Below are 16,174 nucleotides of genomic sequence, written 5' to 3' on the forward strand. Positions count from 1 at the left end.
TGTTGTTATACTTTTTTCTTGACTTTTGGCTCATTGCAACTTATGGAACTGCACGTTCCCGGCTGATGAACCAAAACCCTCTCACCCTGTATATAGTAGCTCAGGAGGCTGGTCGAACGGAACAAAAGTAGGGGTAATTTCCACACCTATAGCTCTGCAACATAAGTTAGGCAGATGAATAGTAAACATCATTTTAAATGAAATAGTGTTGCAATTGTGTACAGCATAATGCTTTTGTGTGAAGTGAAATATCTAAATATTAACATATTTAAAAGATATAGTAGGTGTAAAATGTTGACCTTTTAAAAATTTGGAAAAGTGAAACAGAAATGTGAACAGGGCTTAAATTGTAGCATTTGGAAGGCTCTTTAAGATGTAAACACACTTTTTACATTTTTCCAAACACTTCATAAGGAGAATTAGAGAGGTTAATCCAAATAAACTTATCTGCATTTACCTTGAGGCCAGATACTTTATACAACAATGAACTAACAGATTTGTGCAATATGACTGTTATTCTAACAGGCAATTTTAATACTGATTTGAAAACAGGCAAAGGAAATTAATCATGAATTGAATTTATGCAAGAAGAATTGAATATGAAATTGTGCTCAATTTAAATTTCACAACAATGGATCAGCAAGCGTTCATATTTTTCACAGAAATGGTGATATATCTTCTTTATTCATCATTCATTTTATTGCAGGTTGGAGCTAATACGGTTCGTCTCCATCTTCTTGATCTCCCCTCCCCTAAACCAATGTCACTTCCACATCAAGTCTAGCATTTGCTTTTAGTTCTACTTTTAGATGCTTCCCTCTTCTCTGCAGTGATCAGTGTTCCTGTACCTCACACTCTTTTCATTCATTCATTCAGACTTTCTTTTTGGTTTCCTTCATCATTTTGTCCATTAACAATACAAATAGCACTGTTTCTGTATTGTACCTAACATTTATTATTTATTTAGCGTATGGCCTTACAGATACAATACATAGGCACATCCTTTGAATACAAACTATATCTTTACATTGAGGTCGTTTATGTAACTAATTGTTTCTGGAAACACATTATGTTGCCACTGTACTTTCATTTCGGACACTCGGTAATAATATATTGGATAGTCTACTTAGAGGCACCACAATCACAGTTATGTTTAAAAATTATTTTCCATTTGTAGTGGAAATCTGCAGTTACCATGGCCCGATAGTATCCTGTTAAGAGTGGACCAGGTTTTACGAGGAAGCTCAAATCCAGGTGGCAGGGTTGACTCAGGCCTAGCATCTCATCTTCTCTGCCATTCATTAGTTATATGGAAGTTGGTATTTTTGTACCTTACCTGAACCTCACATACGCTTTGTAAATCACGAGCAGCACTAATTTCTTTCAACAGGCGATGTCAAGGTTTTTAGATATGGTGATAAATTAAGAATATCTGTAATTTTATGTAATCATGTTAGGAAATAAAATAATAGAGATGTTAAAATGTCCTTACATTTCTGCTAACACCTAGCAAAAAGCAGCGCTCTAGACCAAAGTCCACGATACTCACCTTGCCAGAACCCACAGGTCCGATGATGGCCACGAGTCGTCCCGGAGTAACACTCAGGTCGATGTGGGTCAACGTGTTCTCCTCGGCCTCGGGGCTCCACTTAGCCGTCGCTCCGGTCAGCGTGACTCCCAGGTCTTCTGCATTCTTCTTTAGGTTTCCATTCTCTATCACGTCTTTCTCCACGACGTCCTTAGACCTCTCTGGTATCTGCACTTCTTCATAGACCAGGAACTTCTGTGGAGTCACAATTTGGCTTACAGAACACTACAATACAATAGAACAAGTGGCATATCAAGCCAAAGAAACACAATCACTGTTGTGCTTATAACTTTAAAGCTTTTCAGTCTGGCGAACATAAATTACAGCACTAATACAATATAAAGGTATGTTGTAGAGTGAAAAGCTTTACATTTACATTAACTGAGTCAACACTAAAAAGTATGGCTTCCTTGTTAACAATGTTGGGTTCATTTTTATCTTTTTGTCTGTGTTTGCACATCAGGACTGAAGGTCCGAGTCTTGAAGCCGGCGTTCAAGAAGTAAAGAACTGGGATTGATGATCTCCTCTTCCCAGCCTGACCTGTCAATATTCCTATGCATGGCACTGACAAGGACAATCCCCATAAATAATCAGTGACCTTCATTTCTGCCGCTCCTGTCAACAACTCCTGTGTCCATTTGAGTACTGCTTCTTCCATCCACCTGACTTCTTTCTTGATTCCAAGCCTGTTTCACTTCAATTGTCTGTATTTTGACAGCTGTAACCCATGTTTCTGCTTGTACACTAGTTTTCTCATACATTGCTAAGCTCCGTCCTGTGACAGAATATCAAAATGAATATAGGCGATTAAGACTAAGAACCCAGGACAAAGACTGTGCGTGATCATAAGTGGTCAATTTGCATAATAATAATAATAATAATAATAATAATAATAATAATAATAATAATAATAATAATAATAATAATAATAATAATAATAACAACAACAACAACAACAGGCTAGGAGGAAAAGAGAAATATGGTGGAATGAAGAGTGTGAGGAAGCTCTCAGGGAGAGGTCCGAGAAATGGAGAAAATGGAAATGCTCCAGAGGAAAGAAACATCCAGGATATTTTGAAGGACTAAACATATCAGAGAACTCAGAAGATGACGAACCACCAACAAAGGAAGAAGTCAAGGAAGATCTTGAAAACCTCAAAAACAACAGGGCAAGTGGAGAGGACTCAATAACGGCAGAAATGTTGAAATGGGCAGAACCGGAAATCTTAGATGATCTTCAACAAATCATCAAGGAAATTTGGGAGAAGGAGACAATCCCAGAAGAATGGAAAACAGCACTTATCCATCCGCTGCATAAGAAAGGGGACAAGCAGGATGTCAACAACTATAGGGGCGTGTCCCTCCTCCCAATCGCCTATAAAATTCTCTCAAAACTGCTTCTTAATAGAATAGAAGCGAATCTGGACCAACAACAAGGGGAATACCAAGCAGGGTTTAGGAAAGGCCGCTCCTGTATCGAACAAATATTCAACCTGAAGTCAATACTCCGCCACAGAATGTTGAGTGGTAAGAAAATTGTGGTGTCGTTTATAGACTTCAAAAAAGCCTTCGATTCGGTGGACAGAGAGACTTTGGATAAGATCATTAGGGAATCTGGAGTCAAAACAAAACTGGCAAATATAATCAAAGAGACCCTAACAGGCACAACCTCCAAGGTAAAATTATTCGGGCATCTCTCACACTTATTTGAAATCAAGACAGACGTGAGGCAAGGGGATGGACTATCCCCACTCTTATTCAACTGTGTCCTAGAAAAGATAGTGAGAATATGGAACTCAGAACTTGAACATCAAGGGATAATCCCGATCTGTCTAGGGAGAAAATCAGGTGGGATTAAAGTCAACTGCTTGGCTTTTGCTGACGACTTTGCTATACTATCAGAAAGTCCAGAGGTCGCAACCATCCAGATTAACCTCTTGGAAAGAATCGCCAGCCAAACAGGACTGAGGATCTCAGCAGAAAAGACCAAATTCATGAAGAACATCAAAGATGGACAAAAATTCCTGGAAACAGAGATAGGACGGATAGAAAGGGTCAAGAAGTTCAAGTACCCACGATACAGGAGAATGGACTAGAAAAAGCTGCAGTGGAAGATCGGATCTCAAAAATGAGAGAGCATACGGCTTGACAAAAAACATCTAGAATAAGAAGTGCTTATCTTGGAATTCCAAATTAAAACATTATAACACCATGGTCAAAACAGAATGCCTGTATGCCAGTGAATGCCTGTCTATGAACTACAAGCTGGAGAAGCTAGAAGTCCTGGAAAGAAGAATCCTCAGAAAAATTATGAGAGCTGTCCAAACTGAAAGCGGATGGAAACTTCGGAGTAACAAAGAAGTTTACCAGAAGGTGGAAAGAATCTCAGAGACCATGAAGAAAAGGAGGCTGGCGTTTCTTGGACATCTATACAGAATGAACCAAATGGATATTTGATTACTTCTGGAGAAAAAAGACCACTACAGCATGGATTAAGGAAACGAACAGTATGGAAAGGTTAAGCGTCTTGGAAGACCAGCTGTTAGAAAGGAATACGTTTAGGAACACGCTGAAGAATTTGGAAGGTGTTCAAGCCGCAGGAAGAACTAGGAAAACCGGAAGAGCCTGGACATATGAACAACGGAAGCAGGCCAGCGAACGCACGAAGGAACATTGGACACAGAGAAAATTCCGCACGAGGAAAAAGAAATGAAGCTGTAGCGTGTTCTTTAGTGGTCCATTCTCTTGTAAAAAAATAATAATAATAACAACATTAATAATAATAATAATAATAATAATAATAATAATAATAATAATGTCGTATCTTAACAATATATGGATAAGGGATGTTCAAGTCCAAGGCTAAGATTGTATCTGCTACTTTCGTGACTATAGACACAGTCTTCTGACTGCACACATCTTTGTTCATTTCTCCATGTCTGTCAGCTCTTGCTGTCAAGTACACTAATCAGTCCCCATGCCCCTGTCAGAAAGTCAACACCCTCTGGACTCAACCTGATAATATCCTGTTTGGAATTAAGATTCCAATCGGTCTTTTGTGCAATTTCAAGCACCAGCTGGGTAAGGAGCAACATGCTTCATCAATCAATCTTCGACCAATTACCACTGATATGCATTTAGGGCAGTTGCCCAGGTGGCAGATTCCCTATCTGTTGTTTTCTAGCCTTTTCTTAAATGATTTCAAAGAAATTGGAAATTTATCGAACATCTCCCTTGGTAAGTTGTTCCAATCCCTAACTCCTTTTACTATAAATTAATATTTGCCCCAATTTGTCCTCTTGAATTCCAACTTGATCTTCATATTGTGATCTTTCCTAGTTTTGTAAAAATTACGACCTCCCACCTCAAAAAGAACCATTGTAAGTGTATGACTGGCACTGACCTCGCTGCCAGGTAATACTGATTCAGACAATTATGTAACTGAGGTTAGAGTTTGCTTTATACCAAAGTCCAATCAAAGATTCCAAAGGCACAGGATCCAGGACGCCAGCTCTCCACCGTATGAGCTACTCGGCCCGGCTATTGTTTTGTGCATTTCTATTCATTTTCCTATCTTTAGATACAAGACTTATTTTGATTTCACAATCACAAGTAACATCCTCATTTTATCTGCACACTTCAAATGTTGTCTTGGATTAGGTGTACAAAAGTCAAAATTAGATGCAGCTCAATTTGTGGGAAAACAGCTTGACAGAATTTCCTGAAACTTGGCAACTAACTTCAGGCATATTGTTAGGCTATATATTAACCTGATGAGTGCTACGGCCATGCACGACAACTTTAATTTCTTTGAGTTTCCCAGTTCACTGTCGAGTGCCGATTCAATCTTTGGCATGTTTTGCCATCTGCTGGGCACTACGTAGAACTAATTGATCACAGCTTATAGCTTCAGGAAGTAACTGACAGAGCTTTTTGTAGGTGTCTGCAAAATTCATCTATGATGTAAACAAACACGGCCGAACAACAAGCTACAGTTGCTCTTGCAGTGATGTTATTTCGGATCAAAGAATCTTTCGGTTACTAACCACAGAGGAATGTGATGATGAAAATTATGATTTTAATGAATTGTTAAGCAATTTTTAAAGTGAGAGTGATACAGAGAGTGCTGAAAATATTTTAAGTGAGAAAGAAACAGCCAGTGAGTTCAAAAGCTATTTCATCACTATTTTTGTGGCGGACAGATGATTTTTCTGCACCAGACTCTCAAGCTATGCGTCTTGGTAGGTGTGCTAGGTACCAACTGATGAGCCCAACTTAGCACACGGGGGCAAAATGCTGGCAACCAGGAATGAGTTAGCTGGAAGATTTATAATGTCCAATAATGGACCAACTATATTGGTATTATAAACTTACTCATTCGGGACAAATATTTCAGATTCCCTATGGGAATCAACATATATATCATCTGATGGCCAAGCAGGCATCAATTTTTGGTAATGAGACAAAGTCTCTTAGAGCATTGGACTGCCGGTGGCTCCAAGTAGCCTACGCAGTGGCCTCCATGGTATGCACTAGCCATGCGTCTTGGTGGGTGTGCTAGGTACCAACTGATGAGTCCAACTTATCACACGGGGGGGGGCGAGGCTTTCAAGTAACTGTGACAGGCTCTGGGAGACAAGTAGTGTTTGAAGACAACCACAAAATCATTGATTTTTCTAAAACTATTGCGCCAGTGGAGTTGGTACAGCTGGTTGAACAAATCAGCATCACAAACAACCGGTGGAAAACATGGAACTCTTACCACATTCCAGGTTTAGAAAGTATTTTAATATATCAACTTACGTACTTGTGCAGCATTATATGTATTAGTTGCCTACAGATTTGAGGAAATCATTCTATTCTGGGCTCTTTACTGTGTACAAATGTGATGTACTCATGGCCAAAAAAGTGTAATTTTGTTTTCTCTCAAAATGCTATTGAACATAAGGGTAGGATTTTCCATTTGCATTTAGATTTATAAAGAACCAACACTTATAAACATTTTAAGCTAAACACCCCACTGATAAGTTAAAAATTGAGGATTCTACAAATAAAATTTACATAGGAAGAAAGAAACTCAGCACTGAGGTACCAAACAGTCAACTGGTAACTCAGCACTTGAGAAAGGCTAACAGGACCGCAACTGTAAACGTCAGATATTAGCTGTGTAGTAAAACTGTACCCAAGTTTTACAAAATATTATTTCCAATCTTTTGTGTTTTGTTCATTCTTATCATACGAGGAATAATAGCAGAGATATTTGTATGTATTCTATTTTTCACATGCTCTAATTATCACCAGAAATATTACTTCTATCTAAAAAGGGGAAATAACAACAATTATATAATATCTACTTTAATGTCCTAAACATTTTTACCATAATAATGCAGATATAGATTTTATGGTTATTTTGGACCATAACCAGTTGGGCATGAGTGGTGCAGGTATCTCACCTCTATTCTCTTCAAGGAGACCCACGTTTCAGCCAGGTTGGCCACCCCCTTGGGGAAGGAGTTGCTCATGGTAGCTCTCAGGATATTGTAGTAAGCCATCACCACAAAGACCTGAAACAACCCTTCATTACGACATGAATACAACAATTTTTTTTTATTCTTTATAAATTTCATTTTCTGTATTGATAGATTCAATGTATAGACAAGAAATGTGTTTTTCCACCAATCAATACACGATTTATTGTAAATAGATTACACTAGTACCGGTTTCGGCCCTTAACGGCCATCACCAGCTAGTGCATGTTAGTTTCCAGCCATTAGACAAATTCACAAGTTGTTATTATGTTAGACATCCGGATGTCTAATGGGGGATGGAAATGTAATATACAGTAGCATGAAGTTAAAATATCTGTGGTCAAAGGTAAAAAGTTACAAGGAGTTAGAACATGAGTATACAGAACAGATTAAAACATATGGGCCACAATATAAAACACAGAAGATAGAAGAATGGAATCTAAGCAACATGAATTTTTAATAAGCATTTTAATGTGTTAAAACTTTTTAAGTGTTTTATATTGTGACCCATATGTTTTAATCTGTTCTGTATACTCATGTTCTAACTCCTTGTAACTTTTTACCTTTGACCACAGATATTTTAACTTCATGCTACTGTATATTACATTTCCATCCCCCATTAGACATCCGGATGTCTAACATAATAACAACTTGTGAATTTGTCTAATGGCTGGAAACTAACATGCACTAGCTGGTGATGGCCGTTAAGGGCCGAAACCGGTACTAGTGTAATCTATTTACAATAAATCGTGTACTGATTGGTGGAATAACACATTTCTTGTCTATACATTGAATACAACAAGCCTTGCTGATTCCCCTCACGTACACCATGCCAGCTAACACTTCACATGGACTGTGTAATAATGTTGTCTAGTAAAGTTGAAGGCTAGGCTCACAAGCTACTGGTTTTACTACTTAGCTTGTGAAATCGCTGCACGTTTTCAGTGGCTATAGAACTAGATCATATAGAAATTACCGTTGCTGTCATTCTCACTTCAGAACGAGACGAACGTGTGGATAAAAGACTGGGGAAAAAAATATGAGGAACATATGGAGCATCCAAAATTGCAAATAATTCCTAGATCAAGGGACAAGACACCAGAACAAGAATGACAATCTTGACTGTCACAGAACTAGAAATAATACGATGGTATTTAGCAACTGATGATTCACTGAAGTCTCTAGAATGCTTCAAGTTCTTAAATGATGATTGGTGACTGGGCGAGGCAAAGAGCTAGTAAACATTCTCAGGGTAATTGAATGTATCCATGAGCTCATACGACGCGACAACGTGCTGCAGCACATTTCCGAGTACATCAAATGCATCATGACGTTGAATAATGTCACTAAAAAGTAATGCTCTATTCTTAGAAATAATTATAAACAAACCAAGGGTTTAGGCCCACCAAATGACCCCTACTCAGCCTGTAGTGACGTGTATTCAGCTTGACAAACTCTCTTGGCCATTATTAATGATTATCTCAACCGAGGACCAGCGCTCAGAACCAGGTAATAATCCCTGATCTGGCACGGCGTTGAGGTGAGGGACAGACTCACCACCCCTAGACCCTAACCAATGTACGGTGCCTTAATTTAAACACTGCAATGAAACAAATGCTGTAGTAATGAAGTCTTACAATTATACGGCTTATTCTCAAGTCAGGTAAGCACTACATGTATCGACAGAGATCGTTTGCATACTCAACGGGGTGCCAGACAATCTCTGCTGGGTTTGAACTCGTGATTGTAGCTGTTAATAGTGAATTTGAGTTCACTCTCATCTACACTAGAATCACTATCTGTAGTAAATTAAATACTCTATGTCATTTTCACTTATTTAATGTCCAGCTCCATAGCTAAATGGTTAGCAGGCTGGCCTTTGATTCAAGGGCTTCCAGGTTTGATTCCCGGCCAGGTCGAGGATTTTAATTTTCATTAGTCAATTCCTATGGCTCGGGGATTGGGTGTTTGTGACGTTTTCTGCATTAGATTTCATCTTAGATAAGGCCCCATCCTCACAGTCGCCTATAGACCTGCTCCAGGCCTCTCCGGAGGCCACATGTCATGTGTTTTGAATCATATACAAAACATTTAAATTTGATGTTGCTTCAAGATCAGCATGTTGTTGTTTGAGTCATCAGTCCATAGACTGGTTTGATGCAGCCCTCCATGCCACCCTATCCTGTGCTAACCTTTTCATTTCTACGTAACTATTGCATCCTACATCTGCTCTAATCTGTTTGTCATATTCATACCTTGGTCTACCCCTACCGTTCTTGCCACCTACACTTTCTTCAAAAACCAACTGAACAAGTCCTGGGTGTCTTAAGATGTGTCCTATCATTCTATCTCTTCTTCTCTTCAAATTTAGCCAAATCGATCTCCTCTCACCAATTCGATTCAGTATCTCTTCATTCGTGATTCGATCTATCCATCTCACCTTCAGCATTCTTCTATAACACCACATTTCAAAAGCTTCTATTCTCTTTCTTTCTGAGCTAGTTATCGTCCATGTTTCACTTCCATACAATGACACGCTCCACACAAAAGTCTTCAAAAACATCTTTCTAATTCTGATATCAATGTTTGAAGTGAGCAAATTTCTTTTCTTAAGAAAGCTCTTCCTTGCTTGTGCTAGTCTGCATTTTATGTCCTCCTTACTTCTGCCATCGTTGGTTATTTTACTACCCAAGTAACAATATTCATCTACTTCCTTTAAGACTTCGTTTCCTAATCTAATATTTCCTATATCACCTGCCTTCGTTCGACTGCACTCCATTACTTTTGTTTTGGACTTATTTATTTTCATCTTGTACTCCTTACCTAAGACTTCATCCATACCATTCAGCAACTTCTCGAGATCTTCTGCAGTCTCAGATAAAATAACAATATCATCGGCAAATCTCAAGGTTTTGATTTCCTCTCCTTGGACTGTGATTCCATTTCCAAATTTCTCTTTGATTTCCTTTACTGCCTGTTCTATGTAAACATTGAAAAGGAGAGGGGACAAACTGCAGCCTTGCCTCACTCCTTTCTGGATTGCTGCTTCTTTTTCAAAGCCCTCGATTCTTATCACTGCAGACTGATTTTTATACAGGTTGTAGATAATTCTTCGTTCTCGGTATCTGATCCCTATCATCTTCAGAATCATAAATAGCCTGGTCCAATCAACATTATCGAATGCCTTTTCTAGATCTACGAATGCCATGTACGTGGGCTTGTCCTTCTTGATTCGATCCTCTAAGATCAGACGTAAAGTCAGGATTGCTTCACGTGTTCCTACATTTCTTCTGAAGCCAAATTGATCTTCCCCCAACTCAGCTTCAACTTGTTTTTCCATTCTTCTGTAAATAATACGTGTTAAAATTTTGCAGGCATGAGATACTAAACTAATAGTGCGGTAGTTTTCACACCTGTCAGCACCGGCTTTCTTGGGAATAGGTATAACAACATTCTGCCGAAAATCGGATGGGACTTCTCCTGTCTCATACATCTTGCACACTAAATGAAATAACCTTACCATGCTGGTTTCTCCTAAGGCAGTCAGTAATTCAGAGGGAATATCATCAATTCCAGGTGCCTTGTTCCTATTTAGGTCACTCACAGCTCTGTCAAACTCTGACCTCAAAATTGGGTCTCCCATTTCATCAGCATCAACAGCCTCTTCATGTTCCAGAACGAAATTATCTACATCGTTACCTTGATACAACTGTTGGATATGCTCCTGCCATCTTTCTGCTTTGTCTTCTTTCCCTAGAAGTGGCTTTCCATCTGAGCTCTTAATATTCATGCACCTAGATTTCCTTTCTCCAAAGGTTTCCTTGATTTTCCTGTATGCAGCATCTACCTTTCGCAGGACCATACAGCCTTCGACATCCTTGCACTTCTCCTTCAGCCATTCTTCCTTAGCTACCTTGCACTTTCTATCCACTTGATTCTTTAATCGCCTGTATTCTTTTCTGCCCTCTTCATTTCTAGCATTCTTGTATTTTCGTCGTTCATCAATCAGGTCTAGTATCTCCTGAGTTATCCACTGATTCTTAGTTGATCTTTTCTTCCTTCCTAACATTTCTTCAGCAGCCCTACTGACTTCATTTTTCATGACTCTCCACTCTTCCTCTACTGTGTTTCTTTCAGCCTTTTCATTTAGTCCTTGTGCAACATGTTCCTTGAAACGATCCATCACACTCTTTTCTTTCAACTTGTCTAGATCCCATCTTTTTGCATTCTTTCCTTTCTTCAATTTCTTCAACTTCAGATGGCATTTCATGACCAACAAGTTGTGGTCAGAGTCCACGTCTGCTCCTGGGAAAGTTTTGCAATCCAACACCTGGTTTCTGAATCTCTGCCTAATCATAATGAAGTCTATTTGATACCTTCCAGTGTCTCCAGGTCTCGTCCACGTATACAGCCGTCGTTTGTGGTGTTTGAACCAAGTATTGGCGAGGACTAAATTATGGTCAGTGCAGAATTCAACCAGCCGACTTCCTCTTTCGTTCCTTTGCCCCAATCCAAATTCTCCTACTGTGCTACCTTCTCTTCCTTGGCCTACCACTGCGTTCCAGTCTCCCATCACAATTAGATTCTCGTCACCTTTGACATATTGTATTAAATCTTCTATCTCCTCATATATTCTTTCAATTTCTTCATCATCCGCTGAACTAGTAGGCATATAGACCTGCACTATTGTGGTGGGCATTGGTTTGGTGTCTATCTTGGCGACAATAATTCTTTCACTATGCTGGTCGTAGTAGCTTATCCGCTGCCCTATTTTCTTATTCATTATTAAACCAACTCCTGCATTACCCCTGTTTGATTTCGTGTTGATAATTCGGTAGTCGCCTGACCAAAAATCCTGTTCTTCCTGCCAACGTACTTCACTTATACCAACTACATCTAACTTTAGCCTATCCATCTCCCTTTTCAGATTCTCTAACCTACCACAACGATTCAAACTCCTAACATTCCACGCTCCGACTCGCAGAATGTCAGTATCCATCTTCCTGATGATCGCCCCCTCTCGTGTAGTCCCCACCCGGAGATCCGAATGGGGGACTAGTTTACCTCCGGAATATTTTACCCGGGAGGAAGCCATCATCAGTACATCTTTCATACAGAGAGAGCTGCATGTCCTCGGGAGGTGGTTACGGCTGTAGTTTCCCGTTGCTTTCAGCCGTGTAGCAGTATCAACACAGCTAAGCCATGTTGAGTATTATTACAAGGCCATATCAGTCAATCATCTAGACTGCCGCCCTTGCAACAACCGAAAGGCTGCTACCCCCCTTTCGATGAACCATTCGTTAGTCTGGTCTCTCAACAGATACCCATCCGATATGGTTGCACCTGCGGCTCGGCTATCTGCATCATTGGGACACGCAAGCCTCCCCACCGCGGCAAGGTCACATGGTTCGCAGAGGAGGAAGATCAGCATATAATAACTAAATACATATTTAACAAGCTCGTCAAACACACTAGTTCTTTCTGTTACTCTCCCCCACCCCCAATGGTTTAATGGGTTAGAACTGGGAAGGAAACAGCTGTGGCTGTAATTAAGGCACACCCTAGCATTTGGAAAATTATTTTGAGGGCTGCCGATGGTGAGGTTTGAACCCATCATCTCCTGACAAATACTGTGTAGCTACATGGCAGCACAGAGCTGAATAATACTCTCCTTGTTACTTGTAGATGGCGATGGCCTTGAACAGAACTATTGCCTACAGTATTCCCCTCACCCCCTTACAAAACAACCATGACTGGAGCAAAGGGCTTCAGTCCAAACGTAATTGCTGCAGGTAACAGACGATTAGCAGTTTAAACTTACTAAGGTGACATTTGAGGTCTACTAAAATATTAACTTGTTTCACCTGATCTTAACATCACCAATTCTCAGTAATTGACAAGTTCACACATTGTAAACAATGCTGTATACATATGCGCATGATCTGAAGTGATTTGAGAGAATCTGAGGATGTTCTTGTAGAATGATACGTTATTCTTTGTTTATTAGTGTGTGCATGTTTTTTACAGGTATGTTATAGTGTTATATGTGTTGTAGTTAGTGTTTTTGACAGACTGAACAGCCTTACGGTATTGAAATGGACAGCCACATATGAGAGACACGTTGTTAGAAGTGGAAAGAACAGGGACAGAGCTACACACAAATTAGGGATTGTAATAATTTACCAAGGGAGATGTATAATAGATCTCTCACTTCTTTGAAATCATTTAAGAAAAGACTAAGTAAAGAACTACAGGGGCAAAAGATCCTCATGGGTTGACGCCCTGAACAAATAGCATTTTACAGAGAAGTAAAGAACTGATATGGAATCTGCACAACAACACCATTCTCGATACAAAACCATGGTCAAACTCTTACCGTGGTATTGTCACTAACCTGTTGCACCATTGCTAATCCTTGGTTTCAAAACCAGAGTTTCTTGATGCTTATTTTTCTCACTGTTATTCTCCTTATTCTGAAGACAGTGATGAGTTTGACAGTCACTTGTCTTTAATTTATCCACTTGTTTGCATTTTGTCTGGAACCGTCACATCTCTTTTTATTTCTAGGACAAATATTATTTATTTAAATTATTTTACACTTGTATAAAAAAGTTTCATTGTGATTTTTCTCCTTGTCAAAATCATTGTAGGTATTTCAATAATATCTCCTATTACAGCCCCTTATTCCTAAGATTAATTAATTTTGTTTTGTTAGGTTATCAGTAACAGCCAATATAGAAAAGGAAGGGTGAAAAAAAGTGCCAAATTTTAGTGCATTTGAACTGAAATACTGACCTGGACAATTTCTTGAGGAAGCAGGATTATTTCTATGAGGAGGGAACTCAAATCGATCACATTTCAATTGTAACAAGGACGTCACCTGTTTTGAGATGACAAGTCAGCCAATCTTCAAATGGGTTGCCCCAGTCTCTTTCTCTCTGTTCATCATCCTCAAGATACTGTACATATATGAGATGTGGTGCCAAATCCATTTTAATGACAACATTACGTCAGTTTGGATGCAAGCAACGTGAGGTTAAATCGCTCACGCACGACCAGTAAACTTTTACATAGAATCACGACACTTCTGATGCACACAGTATACAACTTACTCCTGACGTTATGTAGAGTACAAGCCTTGTTTAGCTGCTTAAACGCTTGCTCACTGCCAGTGAAATTTAACCATGGTAAATGGTCAAACATTTCAAAACCAGGCTTCAAACAAAAGAAATTTTACCACAATTAAGTCATGAGGTTGACACACTGGAGCATAAATTTCAGATAAATGGTGACATACTGATAGAACTAAGATCAAAATGAACTCAGGAGAACCACATTTCACTAGTGTACAGGTGGACCATTTTACTAGTCTAAAAAGTACACATCGCATAGTTGACAGAAGGGAGTGCACCTGGATGGAATTATTTCCACTTGACTTGCATGTTCGCCATTCTCGTCAATGAATTTCTCATTGAAAAGAGAAGGACTAAGTTTGTCCTCGTGATGAAAAGTAAGTTACTTTCCCCAACATACAGCTTCAGTACGTTTTCTAAAATACTTGCAAGAATTCATCACCAATGTCCCACTCCAGTCGCCCGGGTGTGGGTAACAAGCCTCCTCCACTTCTTTCTGTCCTTCCACTTTTCCTGCTCCATTACTTCCGCCATATCCAATCCAGCTTCTCTATGTCCTTCCATTCACCTTCTTCTCGGTCTTTCAACTGGTCTCTTTCCCTTAACTTCTCTTTCCAATTCCCTTCTTACTACCCGTTCCTTTCCCGTTCTTTTCACATGTACAAACCATCTCCGTCTTGCTTTCTGTATCTTCTGTACTAACGGTTCTATATTTAGCTCTTCTCTGATTTTAATATTTTAAATTCTATCTCTTCTTGTCTTTTATAACCGATGTTCTTAAAAGTTTCATTTCTACTGCTTGGATCTTACTATTAGTTACCAGCGTTTCTAGTCCATGTGTTACAATTGAACAGTGGTACAATGCTTCCTTGTTGCCAGTCTTCAGGTATCCTTTCATCCTTCCATATGGCACTGAGGGCTCGGTATAGCCACTGTAGTCCAATGCTTCCTGATGCCTTAATCATATCAGCATTGAATTCATCTTTTCCACTTGCTTTTACCTTTGGTCAATGCTTGCAAGAATTATGGAATTTAATTTGCCTGATTTTGAAGCTGTTCCATACACATTCTTACATTCATCTGATAACACTGGGTAACATCATTTTCGGGCTTTACATGAAAATGGGTGTATTTAGATCACTTTTTAGAGCTGTTTACAAATACGGTATTAGATTTCCTGTAACACCCACAGTTTTTACGTAATTACGTAATTTTCCTTTTTTTAATTTGAAGTCAACTGTTTTCCAAGAATTCAGCAGTAACACAATTACTCATTCAATTATACTGAATTGCGTTGTATGTATCTATATATACGTACTTAATTTCCCGCAACCGAGGCAAATACTGGGTCTTCAGGATATTCTTCATTCTACTTTGGCATTCGAGACTACAGCGCATGACCTTGAGTGTGCCGCGCTGATCACCGGGAACTGGCAGTTTGTTTCTATAAATCTATTCGTCTTAGACTTCAACATATTGATAGATCTTCGTATGTTGTTCAATAGTGTTGTGACTTTGTGCCTGACGGTGTGTAAAAACTGGCCCATTTGACCGTTCTCCGCTGTTCATAAACATTGTGAGACTTTACCTATCATTGCGTGTGCCGAACCACCATTCATAAAATTACGTACTGTTTTCTTTTAAGTGACTCACAGTTTCTACCCCCATCATCATTTTATATTGCCTCTTATACCGATCCAGAGTTCACTTAATCTTTTTCTTTTTCATATTCATGTTTTTTATGTTTTGATCGGCTGATGATGACCTGGACAAGGGTCGAAACCGGTCCCAATTCTAATTATTATTAAATAAGAATGTAATCACTACATTTCTTTCTCTTATGTATTGAATAGGTTGAACCTCTTTTTCAATTATTCAATTTTAACGTTAATACTTTCAATACGGAACAATTAAATTTTTATCT

The 16,174-nt window shown here is 39.1% G+C and overlaps 1 protein-coding gene across 5 annotated transcripts in view; it reads right to left on the bottom strand.

Moving 5' to 3' along the window:
* The window catches only part of LOC136885720 (probable multidrug resistance-associated protein lethal(2)03659), a 120,314-nt gene that overhangs the window by 67,946 nt on the left and 36,194 nt on the right, over nucleotides 1-16,174 (bottom strand). For all 5 annotated transcript variants that reach the window (XR_010861596.2, XM_067158449.2, XM_067158450.2 and 2 more), the window contains 2 exons: nucleotides 7,043-7,153; nucleotides 1,550-1,783 (listed from right to left, as the gene is read on the bottom strand). Coding sequence is in view for 4 of the 5 variants with exons in the window: in XM_067158449.2 (XP_067014550.2) it covers nucleotides 1,550-1,783; nucleotides 7,043-7,153 (345 nt within the window). In the remaining variant the exon portion in view is untranslated. The remainder of the gene's footprint in view (nucleotides 1-1,549; nucleotides 1,784-7,042; nucleotides 7,154-16,174) is intronic.

This window comes from Anabrus simplex, chromosome 14 (assembly GCF_040414725.1).
Source record: "Anabrus simplex isolate iqAnaSimp1 chromosome 14, ASM4041472v1, whole genome shotgun sequence".
NCBI classification, from domain to species: domain Eukaryota; kingdom Metazoa; phylum Arthropoda; class Insecta; order Orthoptera; family Tettigoniidae; genus Anabrus; species Anabrus simplex.